This window comes from Stegastes partitus, unplaced genomic scaffold (genome assembly GCF_000690725.1).
Source record: "Stegastes partitus isolate 25-593 unplaced genomic scaffold, Stegastes_partitus-1.0.2 Scaffold11, whole genome shotgun sequence".
In the NCBI taxonomy this organism is placed as follows: domain Eukaryota; kingdom Metazoa; phylum Chordata; class Actinopteri; family Pomacentridae; genus Stegastes; species Stegastes partitus.
Window position 1 is genome coordinate 183,569 of NW_007577742.1, and position 14,486 is coordinate 198,054.

General features: G+C 40.1%; 2 protein-coding genes across 2 annotated transcripts; one reads left to right on the forward strand and one right to left on the reverse strand.

Annotated features, from left to right (window-relative positions):
* Positions 1-93: 93 nt before the first annotated feature.
* Positions 94-9,648, forward strand: LOC103360754 (putative pre-mRNA-splicing factor ATP-dependent RNA helicase DHX15). Its single transcript, XM_008286652.1, has 14 exons — positions 94-240; positions 2,932-3,274; positions 3,436-3,629; positions 3,762-3,921; positions 4,778-4,996; positions 5,089-5,256; positions 5,347-5,433; positions 5,675-5,824; positions 5,992-6,100; positions 6,210-6,401; positions 7,840-7,962; positions 8,573-8,763; positions 8,884-9,053; positions 9,177-9,648. Exons 1-14 carry the CDS (start codon positions 176-178, stop codon positions 9,292-9,294), a joined length of 2,289 nt encoding a protein of 762 aa, XP_008284874.1. The 5' UTR covers positions 94-175; the 3' UTR covers positions 9,295-9,648.
* Positions 9,433-14,166, reverse strand: LOC103360745 (solute carrier family 22 member 7-like). Its single transcript, XM_008286640.1, has 9 exons — positions 13,786-14,166; positions 13,544-13,647; positions 13,279-13,433; positions 13,003-13,171; positions 12,070-12,193; positions 11,858-11,967; positions 11,537-11,751; positions 10,770-10,878; positions 9,433-10,599 (listed from the first exon to the last, which is right to left on the reverse strand). Exons 1-9 carry the CDS (start codon positions 14,164-14,166, stop codon positions 10,389-10,391), a joined length of 1,578 nt encoding a protein of 525 aa, XP_008284862.1. The 3' UTR covers positions 9,433-10,388.
* Positions 14,167-14,486: the final 320 nt, after the last annotated feature.

Genomic DNA, 14,486 nt, shown 5'->3' on the forward strand with positions numbered 1-14,486 from the left:
TAGATTCCAGTCACACTCCAGAGCAGCAGGCGGCAGTAACGAATTGTGCGAATCAAATATGAAAAGAAGAAGCTCTCCAGGACAGGAATCAGGAAACCCAGTCAGTTGCATATTGCCCGGTAGAATTGTGTTCGCGTTGATTGATAAAGGATAAGCTACAGTTTCACCCCTAAAGATGTCCAAAAGACATCGTCTGGATTTGGGTGATGACTACTCCACCAGTAAGAAGAGATCTGATGGGTGAGTGCAGCTCCACAGTCAGAGTGGCCGCTAAAACCAGTTATGTACGAGCTAACTGCTAGCTGCTGCTAGTCAAGTTGGCTAACAGCCACCATGGATGCAAAAGACAAACCGAGACAATATCATCTTAGCTGTTAGCGTTGCACCGCAGGTTTAGCCGCTGCTTCTTAACGTCACCATTATGCTCCTCTGGTACCGACTAATTAATGTCAGTTACGTTGTCTTAATAACTTCACGTCGCTGCTAGGACGACTGAAGCTAACAAACGAAGCATCGGCGTTACCTTCACCATTGAGGCACGTGTGTGTGGCTAACGTTGACTTAGCCGGATGCTAACAACCTTTTCAAGCTAGCCTCAGTTGACTTAGCTGGCTAACCTTAGCTACGACTTAAAAAAATACTGCGATTTGAATCTTAAACTATCGAGCTACCACTCAAAATAGTCCAAAATGCTAAAAACCAACAAACCTCGTCGTTAGCATTGCGTTAGCTGACCGAAACTTTGGCGGCTCTGGAGGTGCACTCAGTAATGACCTGCTCCCGGTTATAGGTGTCTGTACGTTAATCTGACGTACACTAATGCAGCCCAACAACCGTCATATAAATCCTGTCTTCACTGGTGGTCAAACTAAAAAATGGTTATTAAGAAAATCCAGTGTTACTGTCATTTTTGAAGTTAGGCTAAACTGATATTTAGCTCAAAGCATCAGTGAAAGGTTATCCTTTCAGGTTTACACAGAACAACCACAAATCTTAAGAAACGCTAAATACAATAACCTTCATAAAGGTAGTGTTTATTGCTGTAGTATTGTTAGATATGTATGCTGTAGCTTGGTGGACCCACTGAGTGTGCATGCATTGCGTTTTTGCAGATATGCACGTGTAAATGTGTATGTGAGAGGATGACTTCATGAAAGGAAATTCATGTGCAGAAATATGTGTAAGGCAGCAGGGCTGTACGTATAGCAGTGAGCATCAACACTGCAATGTACATGCAGACTAGTAACACTGCAGGAGGTGCACTTTAAAGTCAAACAACTACAACTTTCTAGCTGCTTGGTACAAATGGAGAACTTGTACAGGTTTCATTTTCCATTACTAATCTACAAGAAAAAGGCTTATTACAGCATCATGTACCCCTAATTAGTAGCTCTTGGTTACACTGAGGTTTAGTTTGTTTTGTTGTTTTTTTTTAAAGCTATATTCTCAAGAAACAGTGTTTGTTGGCCTGCAGGCTCCACATGTGCCCATCAAAATGAGTTAGGAAAGAAAAGATGATGTACTGAAAGGTTTGGTTGGTTGCTGAAAGGACCGCAGTAGGTTGTAAGGGAATATTTTGGCTACAGAAATAATGGCAAATAAACAGATACTTAATAGGTAATGATGCACAATATTAAAATTTCTGTCCAATACCGCTATTAAGATTTCTGATATCACAGATGACAGATATTCCTGATGTCGATATTCAATTTTTGTTAAAAAAAAAAAAAGTATAAGTAAGCACTGTGAGAACATGAAAACTGTTCAAAAGAAGCCCAGACCAAGTTAGATCACAGTCTTCTTTATTACGTACCAAAAGTATAACATATTTAAGCATAGTTTAACATATTTAACGTTCAAGTCCAGGACCATTTAAGTAAAACATGGTGAGGCGAGGTCAAGGCAAATATTCTGATATCTAAATTGTTATTCAGATAACAGCACAGCGACCGAATATTCAGTTATTCGGGCCCAGCCCTATATACAAGGTAACGTCACTAATTTGTTTGACATTTGGATCTGCACCCCAAAGTCATCGCAAATAGATATTCAAGTCTTCTTGTGAAAATCTGTGTGCTTTTTCATATTGCAATATATGTAATAGAAAAAACGAAATAATGCAGTGTCAGCTTTGTAGTTTTAAACAGTACCACCGTTGCTTAGAAGCTGAGCAGAGTACTGCCAAGTTAACAAACCACAAACTTTTTGTGTGTTCCTTTTAAAAATGTCTTCCTGGTGAAAAGTAAACGGCAACAACCACTTTATTGTCGTAAACCGTCAAATAGAACTGAGTAGTGAATCAATTTCAAACGCATTCGATTTCAGTCCTGTTTTAAACCTACGATCTCCGATACATATTATAAGCAATCAATGCCGTCCTCATTGTCTGAGAGTTACATTTACTGTGGTATCTCATGTGGTAGTGCTCCATCATGTTTGTAATTACACAGTGAATACTGAACGTAATCTTGACTTAAAAAATCAAATAGTAATTGCATAATTTCCTCAAATTGTTCAGTTTCACTTTCAAACATTAACATCAGTGTCGGCAAGCTGTACTGTATGTTTAGGAGCAGGTCAGTGCTGTGTACATGTTTGCTTGGACTTGTCATAATTACTAATTTATTAATTGTACAAAAATGAACAACTCAACATTTGAATTTTAAATAAAGATTATCTAAAAGTTGACATATTTTAACACAGTGCTTAATAAAGTGGAACAACCAAACTCATTCACATTTGCCAAAGTTTATTGCTCGAAATACTTGCACATTTTGCAAATTTTGTAAATGTTGGAAAGTGGAAAACATAAACCGTTCCATTCGTTGCACATGTCAGTGTGGCTGTTTTGATAGTGTGTAGAAAATCACCAAATCGCTGCAAAGTGACATTAGAATTGATAACAGTGGTGCACTGTTCTGATTCTGACAGGAGAGACAGGGACCGCGACAGAGACCGTGAGGATCGCTCCAGGGACCGGGAACGAGACAGGGATCGGGACAGGGACAGAGACCGGGACAGAGACCCGAAGCCAACTATCGCTCCTTCTAACAGCACAGCAGCCACCCCAGGGTTGCCACCCCTCAAGCAGATGGCCGTGCACCAGCAGATCAATCCATTCACTAACCTGCCGCACACACCACGCTACTATGAGATCCTGAAGAAGAGGTTACAGCTCCCAGTGTGGGAGTACAAGGAAAGCTTCACCGATATCATCACACGCCATCAGAGCTTTGTCCTTGTCGGAGAGACCGGCTCTGGGAAGACAACACAGGTAAGAAATGCAGTGAATGAACTCCCCTCTCTTTTGCTGGACATTGAAAACTTGTGAAATCCAATAATCTCTACTGTGTCACTGCACGATAAAGAGATTTGATGCTTTATTGAATTATTTTTTTTATCAAAATGCACTTTAACTGTTGTTTCAATCTCCAGATCCCACAGTGGTGTGTGGACATGGTGAGAGGCTTGCCAGGTCCTAAGCGTGCAGTAGCTTGTACTCAGCCCAGGAGAGTGGCAGCCATGAGTGTCGCTCAAAGGGTGGCAGATGAAATGGACGTCATGCTTGGACAAGAAGTTGGCTACTCCATCCGATTTGAAGACTGCAGCTCCGCCAAGACTATACTAAAGTAAGTGGCACTGTGAGTGATTGAGGACAGCTAATGTGTAAAAACTGCTGGTTATATACACAGAGTAGTTAGTCTTATATGCTGTAATCCAGAACATCCCATCTTAACGAAGAAAGTTCTTTGTTTCTTCAGGTACATGACAGATGGTATGTTACTAAGAGAGGCTATGAATGACCCACTGCTGGAGCGATACGGTGTGATTATTCTGGACGAAGCCCACGAGCGAACTCTGGCCACAGATATCCTGATGGGAGTGCTGAAGGAAGTGGTCCGTCAAAGACCAGACCTGAAGGTATTTTTTATTCACTTGCATTTATCTTTGTTTGCAACCTGGTGCTTCCTAATTACAAACTAAATACATGAGCTCACCAAGAAAGTCTATATTCAAAAAGACTTTGTGAAGATCTGTGGCTTTTGAGTCTCATGTTTTTTGTTTTTTATCCGTTGATACAAGGCACATTTAGTATTGTGGATTTAAACACTTTAAACTAGAGCATACAGGATCATGTATACCAGCGTGTGTAAACTGTATAATATTAGCTGTTGTGTTTGGCAAGTCAAGATGTTGTAGGTTTAGGTAGAACTGTAAAACGTGGCATTTTGTCTGCTAGTCTTCTGCTATCTGTTTGCTGGTTCTTGCAATTTGTCTGCCTAGCTTTGTGAAAGACTCCTGTGACATGCAGTTAGATAGGCAGGTAGGCCTTCAATCATCTCATGTGGTGCAAATGCTATGATTGGATGTTGCTTTTACAGGCCTGCGATTGCCAAAGATATGTTTTTTATTTATTTTTTTTGAAGACTTGATTTATTGGTTGCTATCAGGATGTAAAGAGACTTTCAACAAATATAACAAAAAATGCTTCTCAAATACATTGCATTCTCTAGATTTAATTAAAATAGATCAACAGATGATAATGAGCGTCAGAGTTCACACTTAGAAAAACAGAATCACATGAAGCAAAGTCGACATCAGAGCAACAGTCTTTGTAACCATGAACTTGATAAATTGCACCATTTTCATGCAAATCTCGTTAAAATGTCTGACAAGGCTGTTGAAACTGTTGGTCTGAGTAACACAGTTTTTGAGCCGTACCTCATGTCAGCATACGGGTAGAAAAATACCTATTCAATCATTTCTGTCTGCACAGGTGATCGTCATGAGTGCCACACTTGATGCTGGGAAGTTCCAAGTGTACTTCGACAGCTGTCCTCTGCTGACTATTCCTGGGCGCACACATCCTGTAGAGATCTTTTACACCCCCGAGCCAGAGCGGGACTACCTTGAAGCAGCGATTCGCACCGTCATCCAGATTCATATGTGTGAGGAAGACGAAGGTGACTGCCTCCTCTTCCTCACTGGTCAAGAGGTAATACTTGGGATGCTTACATTTCTTTTGCAGTAGAGTTTCCCATTCCCCTTTCTTCAAAAAGCACTGTTAAACCTATTTGTTTCTTTCAGGAAATTGACGAGGCCTGCAAGAGGATCAAGCGTGAGGTAGACGACCTCGGACCTGAAGTTGGAGACATCAAAATCATTCCACTGTATTCCACGCTGCCCCCACAGCAGCAGCAAAGGATCTTTGAGCCACCTCCTCCGAGGAAACCCAATGGTGCAATAGGAAGAAAGGTACATCTTAAATAACAGAACAGATTACATAGAGTTCCCCCTAATCAGATTTCAAAAGAGATATCTGACAGCCTGTTTTGTCTTCTTCAGGTTGTGGTGTCGACAAATATTGCTGAGACCTCTCTTACAATCGACGGTGTGGTGTTTGTCATTGATCCTGGATTTGCCAAACAAAAGGTGGGCAAAAAGTGACTCATTTCACTTAGATGTTTTGTTATTGACTCATTTTGTGTGTGTGTGTGTAGTTTGCTGTCTTAAATAAAATTCCAAAAGTGGTTTGGATCTTTCTGTAAATCTCTATTGTATAAATGTATATTTCTTTGTTGTTCCTTAGTGGTCCTTTTTTTTTCTTTTGTTCACAATCTGTACAGCCCATGTCAGCTGTTTCACTTAAACATGCTTTCAAATGTGTGTCCAGGTGTACAATCCTCGCATCAGAGTTGAGTCTTTGCTCGTCACAGCCATCAGTAAAGCTTCTGCCCAGCAGAGGGCAGGACGAGCTGGCAGAACTCGTCCAGGGAAATGTTTCCGCCTTTACACAGAGAAGGCCTACAAAACAGAGATGCAGGCAAGTGACCACAGTTACATGAAGTTTTTGAATACCTTCATGACTATCGGCCACTGTACCAACACTAAAATGTACTAGTGTTTACTGAATTGATATTGGCTCCTTTTAGTTTATCTTCTAAGAACAGTGTTATCAGATACATTAACATTTTTACGATCCCTCTCCAGGACAACACGTACCCTGAGATTCTTCGGTCCAACTTGGGATCAGTTGTGCTGCAGCTGAAAAAGCTGGGTATCGATGACCTTGTACACTTTGACTTCATGGATCCACCAGGTGAGTCAGTCTGCATTAGTTTTGCTGTGAATTGTAGATTATCCTCATGTGTGAGTTAGACATAACCTGAAGACATTCCTAACCCCTCCATCCCTCTTCCTCGCTGCAGCTCCTGAGACGTTAATGAGGGCCCTTGAGCTGCTGAATTACCTGGCAGCTCTCAACGACGACGGTGACCTGACGGAGCTGGGCTCCATGATGGCAGAATTTCCTTTGGACCCCCAGCTGGCGAAGATGGTCATTGCAAGCTGCGAATTTAACTGCTCCAACGAGATCCTTTCCATTACTGCCATGCTGTCAGGTAATGCCCAGGACTGGGCTGACGTCTTAATGCCTACTGTAGGCCAAGTCTCTCAAGGTTTATGACGCCTCTGAATACAGGCAGTGCTGAAAATCATCCCAACCTGAAAGCTAGTTTGTGCACAGCGTTTTGGATTTTGCGTGATTTATTGCAGGTGTATTCATAAGAGAATAATGTACATTTAATTTAGTAATACTAAAGTTTTTTTTTCACATTTTCTGTTGCCATAGAAGTTTCCACATTTAATCAGCAGTAAAATTCTTTGAATTTGCAGAATGTAGAGGTAAGAAAATCTTAAGATAGAGAAGCAAATGGATCTAGTGAGACATAAAGGAAGCTTGTACACTAAAGCCTAAAATCATTTCTCTTTAAAACTGGTCACAGCAGACACTGAAGTACAGATAGGTTCAAGTTTCATTTAGAAATGAAAATGTGGCAGATGTTTGAGATTTTTCCTTGGGAGCACATGTAGCTAAATGCAGACCTATATTAGCCATACTTTAATTTATCTAAAATGAATGAAAACTTTTAGTCTCAAACATTTTGACAGTCTTTGTTGGAAAGTAGTTGTTGGACATTTTACATTTGATAACAGTTAAAAATATTTCAGTTCAACAGTAAGACTGAGTTGTAAATAAATGTTTTTTTTTTTTTTTTATTGAAGCAATTACAGTATGGAGAATGTAATGTGTACAGATACTTTGTATTACCAATACTGTGTCACAGTTTTGAACAACAGCATCATTGGGACATGTTTGTCATAGACATGCAGCCCCAATGAGTTCATATCTTCAGAAAAGCCTTTTAGTCCGCAGTTCAGTATTAATTGGAAAGCGCTTGAGTATGGGCTGTTAATGTTAAGTTTATATTTGTTGTGGTCGGTTATATTTACATGTTTTTTTGAATAGTGAATGTGGATATTCACAAGTGTTTCATCACCAAAGCATGTGGATAGGGCAGGCACCACTTCAATTTTATGACATTTGTCAAATATTTTGGAATTTTTCTTTTTACTGGAATAATGTATTTGAATTTCAACTAATATTATTATGTATTTAGTTCTCTTGTGTAGCCTGGAAGCGTTTCAATCATCTGCTCACTAAAGGCTGAACCAATATGTCTCGAAAACAAAATGTGAAATTTCTGAATCGTAAAAAGTCGAAGCATTGCTGGTGTCCCTAACGCTTTGTAGTTGTGTGAAAACTCTTGTTTTACAGATGTGGTTAAATGACCCCCCTCGCTACGAGCTAATAGCCATTACAGTTGGGAATGACCATGAGAACAGACTGCAGCCCCCCCTTTGATAGAGCTTGTGGTCCTGCCCTGTCCCAACGCAGTGTCGAGTGCCCTAGCATCATAGGCTTTGCTCCATTTTTCTGTGAATGTTTGACTCATCCCTATGGGCGGCTTTGTTGGGGCCCATACCAACCTTGTTTAGTCCCACAGTGTTTTGTCCGTCCCACGGAGGCTAAGAAGGCAGCAGACGAGTCCAAGATGAGGTTTGCTCACATTGACGGAGACCACTTGACGCTGCTCAACGTCTACCACGCCTTCAAACAAAGTGAGCATCAGTCCAGACTCCGTATCTTCTTCCCTCGTTTATTATGTTGGGGCACAGGGAATTTTAAATCTGCATTGTTGTTTTTTTTTTTCTCACTTTGGGGACAGCAGAAAAAGCTGTAAACACAACATATTCATATAAAGCGATGGCAGATGTGTGAGGACACAGTTGCCAACTTAATAATCAACATTATCTTAAACTTAGTGGTAGTGTTTACCCATAATTGTAGCTCGCTCTGCACTTTACTTGTAGCTCAGAATTGACCTACTATATTCACAAGCTCACTTGGCGTGCTGGGCAAATCGTGTGGGCAAATTCTAGGCCTCAAAACCCATCAATTGTTCCAAAATACACTGAAGCACTTAAAAGAAATGAATTGCAGATTTGATTTATGATCCTGTGCCTCTTGGTCACTATTGCTCCTTTACATTACAGCCATTTGATCCTTTTGTTAACATAAATCACATTGGTTCGTGCAGCTTCCATTTTGCTGTAAAAATAGCATCAAAGGCTTCACACGCCTGTTTTGACTGAGTGAGTATCAGACACTTGACACTGGAATCCTCGTCATCCCATTTTTTTTTTTGTTTTGTTTTTTTTTTCCCCCCAGACCATGAATCTAACCAGTGGTGCTACGACAACTTTGTCAACTACCGTTCGCTGATGTCTGCTGACAACGTGCGGCAACAGCTGTCCAGGATCATGGACCGCTTCAACCTGCCGCGCCGGAGCACAGAATTCACGAGCAGAGATTATTACATCAACATTCGGCGAGCGCTCTGCACCGGCTTCTTCATGCAGGCGAGATGATCTGATCTTATCTTTCATGATGTCTTTATAGGATATTTATTATAAGTTCGAGAAAAGATGATTGCAGGTCTCCATATTAAATCTCTTTTTTTTTTTATTTCCACCCTGTAGGTGGCTCATTTGGAGCGCACAGGTCATTACCTCACAGTCAAAGACAACCAAGTGGTCCAACTGCATCCATCTACAGTCCTGGATCACAAGCCTGAGTGGGTGCTCTACAATGAATTTGTCCTTACCACCAAGAACTACATCCGCACTTGCACAGACATCAAGCCAGAGTGGTACGTGTGCCGATATTTCACTTCAGTAGAGTAAAACAGGTTCAGATTTATCGAGATCAGTGAGCTTTAATTCAGTGTCACATCAGTGACTGTGTTATTCACATTCTCTTCTCTTCATTGCAGGCTGGTGAAGATCGCACCCCAGTACTATGAAATGAGTAACTTCCCACAATGTGAAGCTAAAAGACAACTGGAGCGAATTATTGCCAAACTAGAGAGCAAAGAGTATTCCCAGTACTGAACAATAGCCAAGAAGTGTCCTGGACAACAACTGCATACTATAGTTTTAGATCTTTCTGTATCATTGTATCTTAATGTTTAAAAGTTGGCTTTTTTTGATTTTTATATTTTGTTTGCTCTTTTATTTTTTCTTTCTTTCTTTTTTTTCTTCTTTTCCCCCATCAATGTTAATTCTGTAACTAAGTGTAATGTCAGATTAAATATCCGCAGCAACTGTTAGACCTGGCTATAATGATTTTCAAAAGGAATATCAGAAACATGTCATTTAGATGTGGTTGAACTTCCTTTAGGAGACCGCTGAGTCAGCAAAGATCTGTGCTTGCTTTGTTTCTTTAATAAAGGAGCTTTGACTTAATTTCTGTGTATATATTAATTAGTAAGCCCAGTTATTTGCAAAAGCAGTGTGGTCACGAGGAGAGACATTTGCTGTTTTGTCATGATACTGTTTTGGAAGGAGTTTAGGAGTAAATGTCAGATTAAATGTGTAAATAAGTATTGCAAAGGCTGGTTTGTGATGAGTGAATACCTCCTCTGACTTGATAACGACTGTATGCTCAATTTCTTGTTAATTCATAACTTATTGGTTCTTAAACACGTTTTCCCTGGAAAATTCACAGCAGTTAATGTTACACTCACCTTTCTTGTTTTACATGACATGGAGCTCAGTTTGATAAAATCCGTTGTACAGACAGAATGTTGACGCTGAGTTTTTGTGTTAAAATTTTAAGGAAACAAACTTTTCATTAAAATACATTCCATCACAATTAAGCATACATTGTGTATCTACTGACAGCGGTTCCCTGGAATGAGACCCTTAAAGAGGACAAATTAAAACCTATTCATCCAAGGATACTTAAAAAGAAGGATGTTAAAACAAATGTAATTTGTGCCATATAGATTAGTAGCCACATCGTCTATTGACAGCTTGCAGACATAACAAAAAAGGTCAACTATGTTCTCAAATAAACCCCTAAACTTATTGTATGCATAAATTAACACAAAACAACCTGTACACACGCTCATACTTTTTAATTTGGAATTTAATCTACAAATGACTACGAATTAAATATGTGCTTGAGGCAGATGTCTTGTTAACTACCGCTTCTGTTCAATATCCTCGATGGTCTCGGGCAGACATCTGTTGCGGGTCTCTGCCAGCATTCTTGCCAGCAATGCCCCAATGAAAGCCGCACAGCACAAGATGACCTGCGGCAGATCCTTCCAGACCTCATCCAGTAAAAGGATTAAAGGAGCCACAGCTACACCGAACCGAGCCATAAAGGAGTTGTAGCCCATACCGTTCTGCCTAGAATACAAAAATCACACAGGGAGACTCACTTCTGGGCTTCGCTCCTGTAACATGCTGATTTATTCCCGCCCCCCATGATGCATTAGAAAACTGAAATGCAGATTTGTTTCATTCCTGCAGTTTTAATCTGAAATGGAAGGTGAAAGTGTGCATGTGTAGTTAGTTACCTCACGACAGTAGGATACAGTTCAGAGCTGTACAGCACAACAGTTGCAAAGGATGCTGCAGAAAACCCTTTTCCAACGATGGCTACCACCGTTCGAGCCACAGACATATCTGAGAATAAAATAATTAAGGAATGACTATTTTTTTGTTGTAATGAAAGTACCGAAATCAGTTCAACCTGTGTAAAGTCACTGTAGTCGCTAACTGAAACAGTTACAGTCGTCCTCATATTTATTCATACCCTCCCATTAAAGAAGGAAAAAAAACAGCTGTTAGTGAAATAACTTGAAATTGGCAAAAGCAATAAACAAAAATGTAACGAAAATCATGACATTGCTTTCGAATTGTGGTTCAACAGAAATATTTTTTAAAAAAAGAAGCAAACAAGTATAATGGGACCCGTGAACTAATATTTTGTTGAACAACCCTTTGAGCCAATCACTGCCATCAGGTGTTTTCTGTAACTCTCAATCAGACTTCTGCACCTGTTGACAAGTGTTTTGATTTTGGTCCACTGCTCATCAGCAAAGTGCTGTAATTTATCTGGAACAGTTTTGTCTGTTTTTTACATTGTTGTTTTCAACCACAATTCAAAAGCAATGTCTTATTTAACTAAATTATAATTCAGCAAATTTTTATTTATTATTACTTTTTTCAGTTTCTAGTTATTTGAGTGACTATTGTGAATTTTGCCTTTTCTTTAATGGAAGGGTATGAATACATTTGAGGACGGCTGTAGATGTAAGCCAGGAGATTAATGAATGCCCACCTTTTGGTACCAGGATGTTGATTCCAAGACAAACTCCAGTAACCAGCAGAGTTCCCACCTCAGTAGGCCGTCGGCCCACCTTATCCAGCAAGTAGTAAACTGACACTTTGGCTGGCACCTCAATTAAAGCATAGGTGAACTGAGTGAGATAGAGGTTGAGCCCAAAGCTTGCGATGTTGAAGCTGATGCCATAAAATGCATTTGCAACACAAAACCTGATGACAGAGAAAGGTAAAACTCATTAAAGCCATCAACAGCTTTTTATATATATTACAACATAATATACTGCAGCCTTAACTCATTGCATTGGTTTACACAGACCATAATAGACCAGTACGCAGGGCCAGTTTCCTCATCTCAGGTGTTCGCACCAGGTCAAAGTAGGAGTAAGAACGATCTCTTTTCTCCGTCACAACAATAGTGGATAATGTCTGAAATGATGTAAAGCAACATTATTCTTCAAACCGTATCATGAAAAAAGAAAGAACTGGGGACTACAATGGTGTATTAGACTCATCTGAAATACAACCAACCTCTGTTTTAAGTGTGTTAGTTGACGCCTCTGTTCCATTCATTTTAGCGCATTCTTTCAAATACATCTGAGCTTGCTCCAGCTTCCCATTGGCAATGAGCCACCTCGCCGACTCTGGCATCCACCTATATTGGAGGCAGAGATGTCTTTAGCCCAAATGGGTTATAAAAAACATACAAAAACACATCTATATTTTAAAGTATTCCATCACATGTTACTGAAAACAAATAAGCTGAACAGCGTGTATGCATCCAGCTCCAGTTGCAGATGCAACACAAAAATAGTATACAAAGAAAAGAGAGAAGAAGGTTGTGCAGTGAATGCAGCACGCCCCTGAAAGTTAAAAACTCCACTGATTTAGCAGTACGCTCCTGTAACGTTGTTTGAACAAATGAGCGATTTAAGAATTGCTTAAAAACCGATGCAGTGGAACTAGTGATATTGTTTTTGTTGTATTCAGTTTGTTCTTCTTCTTTGACCAAACCCAGGGCCAACATGACCTACAATGCAACACAGCTTTAGATGGTTTTCTTCCTGAACTTGTAGTTTTTCCCAGTGATCAAATGGAATCACCAGTTTATCAGACTTAGTACTGCTTATTCAGATATGCGGTAGCACTCCCCTGGAAAGTTACAGAAGCTGTAACGATGAGCATCACTTTGGAGTTTCTAACTTGAATTTTAACCCCAGAAAAAGTAAAGTTTGTAAGTTTGTTCAGGCCTGAATCTCAACAGAAAATATCAGAGAGGATGGGAATACCATGTTAACATGAGGCATAGCTGTTTATATTTTGTTTATGATTGTGATATGTTGTTTGTGATATTTATATCACATCCATCATACATGGTTACTCAGTCACACTAAATACCACTTGTACAGATAAGGGGGCAGCGGACTTCTGTTGGCCTAGAAGATGTGAGTGTTAGTGTCATACCTCCACATGATGATGGCCAAGATTAAAGGTGATGTAACAGTGACGATCAGCAACCGCCAGTCATTCACAAAGTAGGCAATGGCTGCAAACCCTGTATTTCCGAAAGTCCAGGATAAGCTGTCCAACACTCCCACCATTTTCCTGTGCTCAATGTCCACCCACTCCACACCTGCAAAGCACAAGCACCTGATCACATCAAAATTCAGAGAAAACCTTTGCTTCGCAATCTTATCTGTCTTGTGTCGTGTGTTCAGATGCAAAACATAGACGACTTACTGAGCACTGCTGAGACAATGACGATGCCAGTGATGCAAAAGCCAGTGAAGAACCTCAGCACTGCGAACATCACGTAGGACGTAGAAAACGCACTCGCAACAGCAAACAGCATTCCAGACACATACGACACCAGCAGCATGATCCTTCGGCCATACCTATGGAAAGCCACAGAGTCCCCAAATTCAATGTTATTGATTAGCTGAAAAACGTTTAAAGCAAATAATTAAATCAAGTAAGCAATATCCTTATAGCCAAGCTGTGATACCTGTCACTTAGACTTCCAAAGGCCATGGCGCCAAACATAACTCCAACAAAAAAGATGGTAGCAGTTGCTTTGTTTTTCCCTCGTTTATCACACACCAGGTCCCACTTGTGCAAAGAAATAAAGAAAAATGTACACTTTAACTCAAAGTCAAAGCACTTTACCCTACAAGGTGATTGTTAACAAGTACATTTTATTTAGTTTGATGTATACAGATAGAAAAAATAAATGTACAGCTGAATTACCTGTGAGGTCAGAGTTGACTTAAAGGTGGTGTTATCGTACACCCATCCATTCCGGCACGGCACCGTGGGTCCATCAGTGATGTTGGAGAAATTCAACAGCAGGTGATACTGAGGCTCCGCGAACATGTAACAGGAGCTTGGAGTCCCATCATGCTGGACCGGAATACCAACAACAAGCCTCTCAGCGTGAGATAAATTCATAAAAATACCCCCATCGTCCAGAGAGCTGATGTCACAGTGATGAGCAGGAACAGCTGCTATGAAGTTGTTCAGCATGAAGTGGCAGGGCAGTGTGAAGCGGCCAATGAAGCTGATCACAATGATCATTACTTGAAATCTTCCGAATCCATTAATATCAGCAAGAATGTTCTCAAACTTCATTGTGGCACCCCACTGTCAGCAATATTTCTTCCTTTGAGAAATAAAAGTAGAAAATCTCCTCTTTCAGCCTGTTCACTGAGCAGAAGTAACAGCAAATTTGACTCTGAGACAAGGCAACCTTTGGCATTAAGGAAGAGCGACTGAACTGCAGTTCAATTGAGTGAATATTTTACCTGACTTAACCACTAAAATAACTATTGTCAGTGTGACTGTGAATGAAAAGTGCCCATTGGTGGTAATATATAATAAAGGATCCTCATTGTGAAGTGAAATGAGTCATCATTTTTTTTTCCATGTCATTATTATAATATAAGAGTATT

Coding starts and splice junctions, on each gene's coding strand:
- LOC103360745 (XM_008286640.1), bottom strand. CDS start 14,166: ATGAAGTTTGAGAACATTCTTGCTGATATTAATGGATTCGGAAGATTT. Junction 12,194..13,002: donor TTGGCCATCATCATGTGGAG/GTATGACACTAA, acceptor CCTCCAATATAG/GTGGATGCCAGAGTCGGCGA. Junction 11,752..11,857: donor CTGCGTACTGGTCTATTATG/GTCTGTGTAAAC, acceptor CTCTGTCATCAG/GTTTTGTGTTGCAAATGCAT.
- LOC103360754 (XM_008286652.1), top strand. CDS start 176: ATGTCCAAAAGACATCGTCTGGATTTGGGTGATGACTACTCCACCAGT. Junction 6,101..6,209: donor TGACTTCATGGATCCACCAG/GTGAGTCAGTCT, acceptor TCCTCGCTGCAG/CTCCTGAGACGTTAATGAGG. Junction 9,054..9,176: donor ACAGACATCAAGCCAGAGTG/GTACGTGTGCCG, acceptor TCTTCATTGCAG/GCTGGTGAAGATCGCACCCC.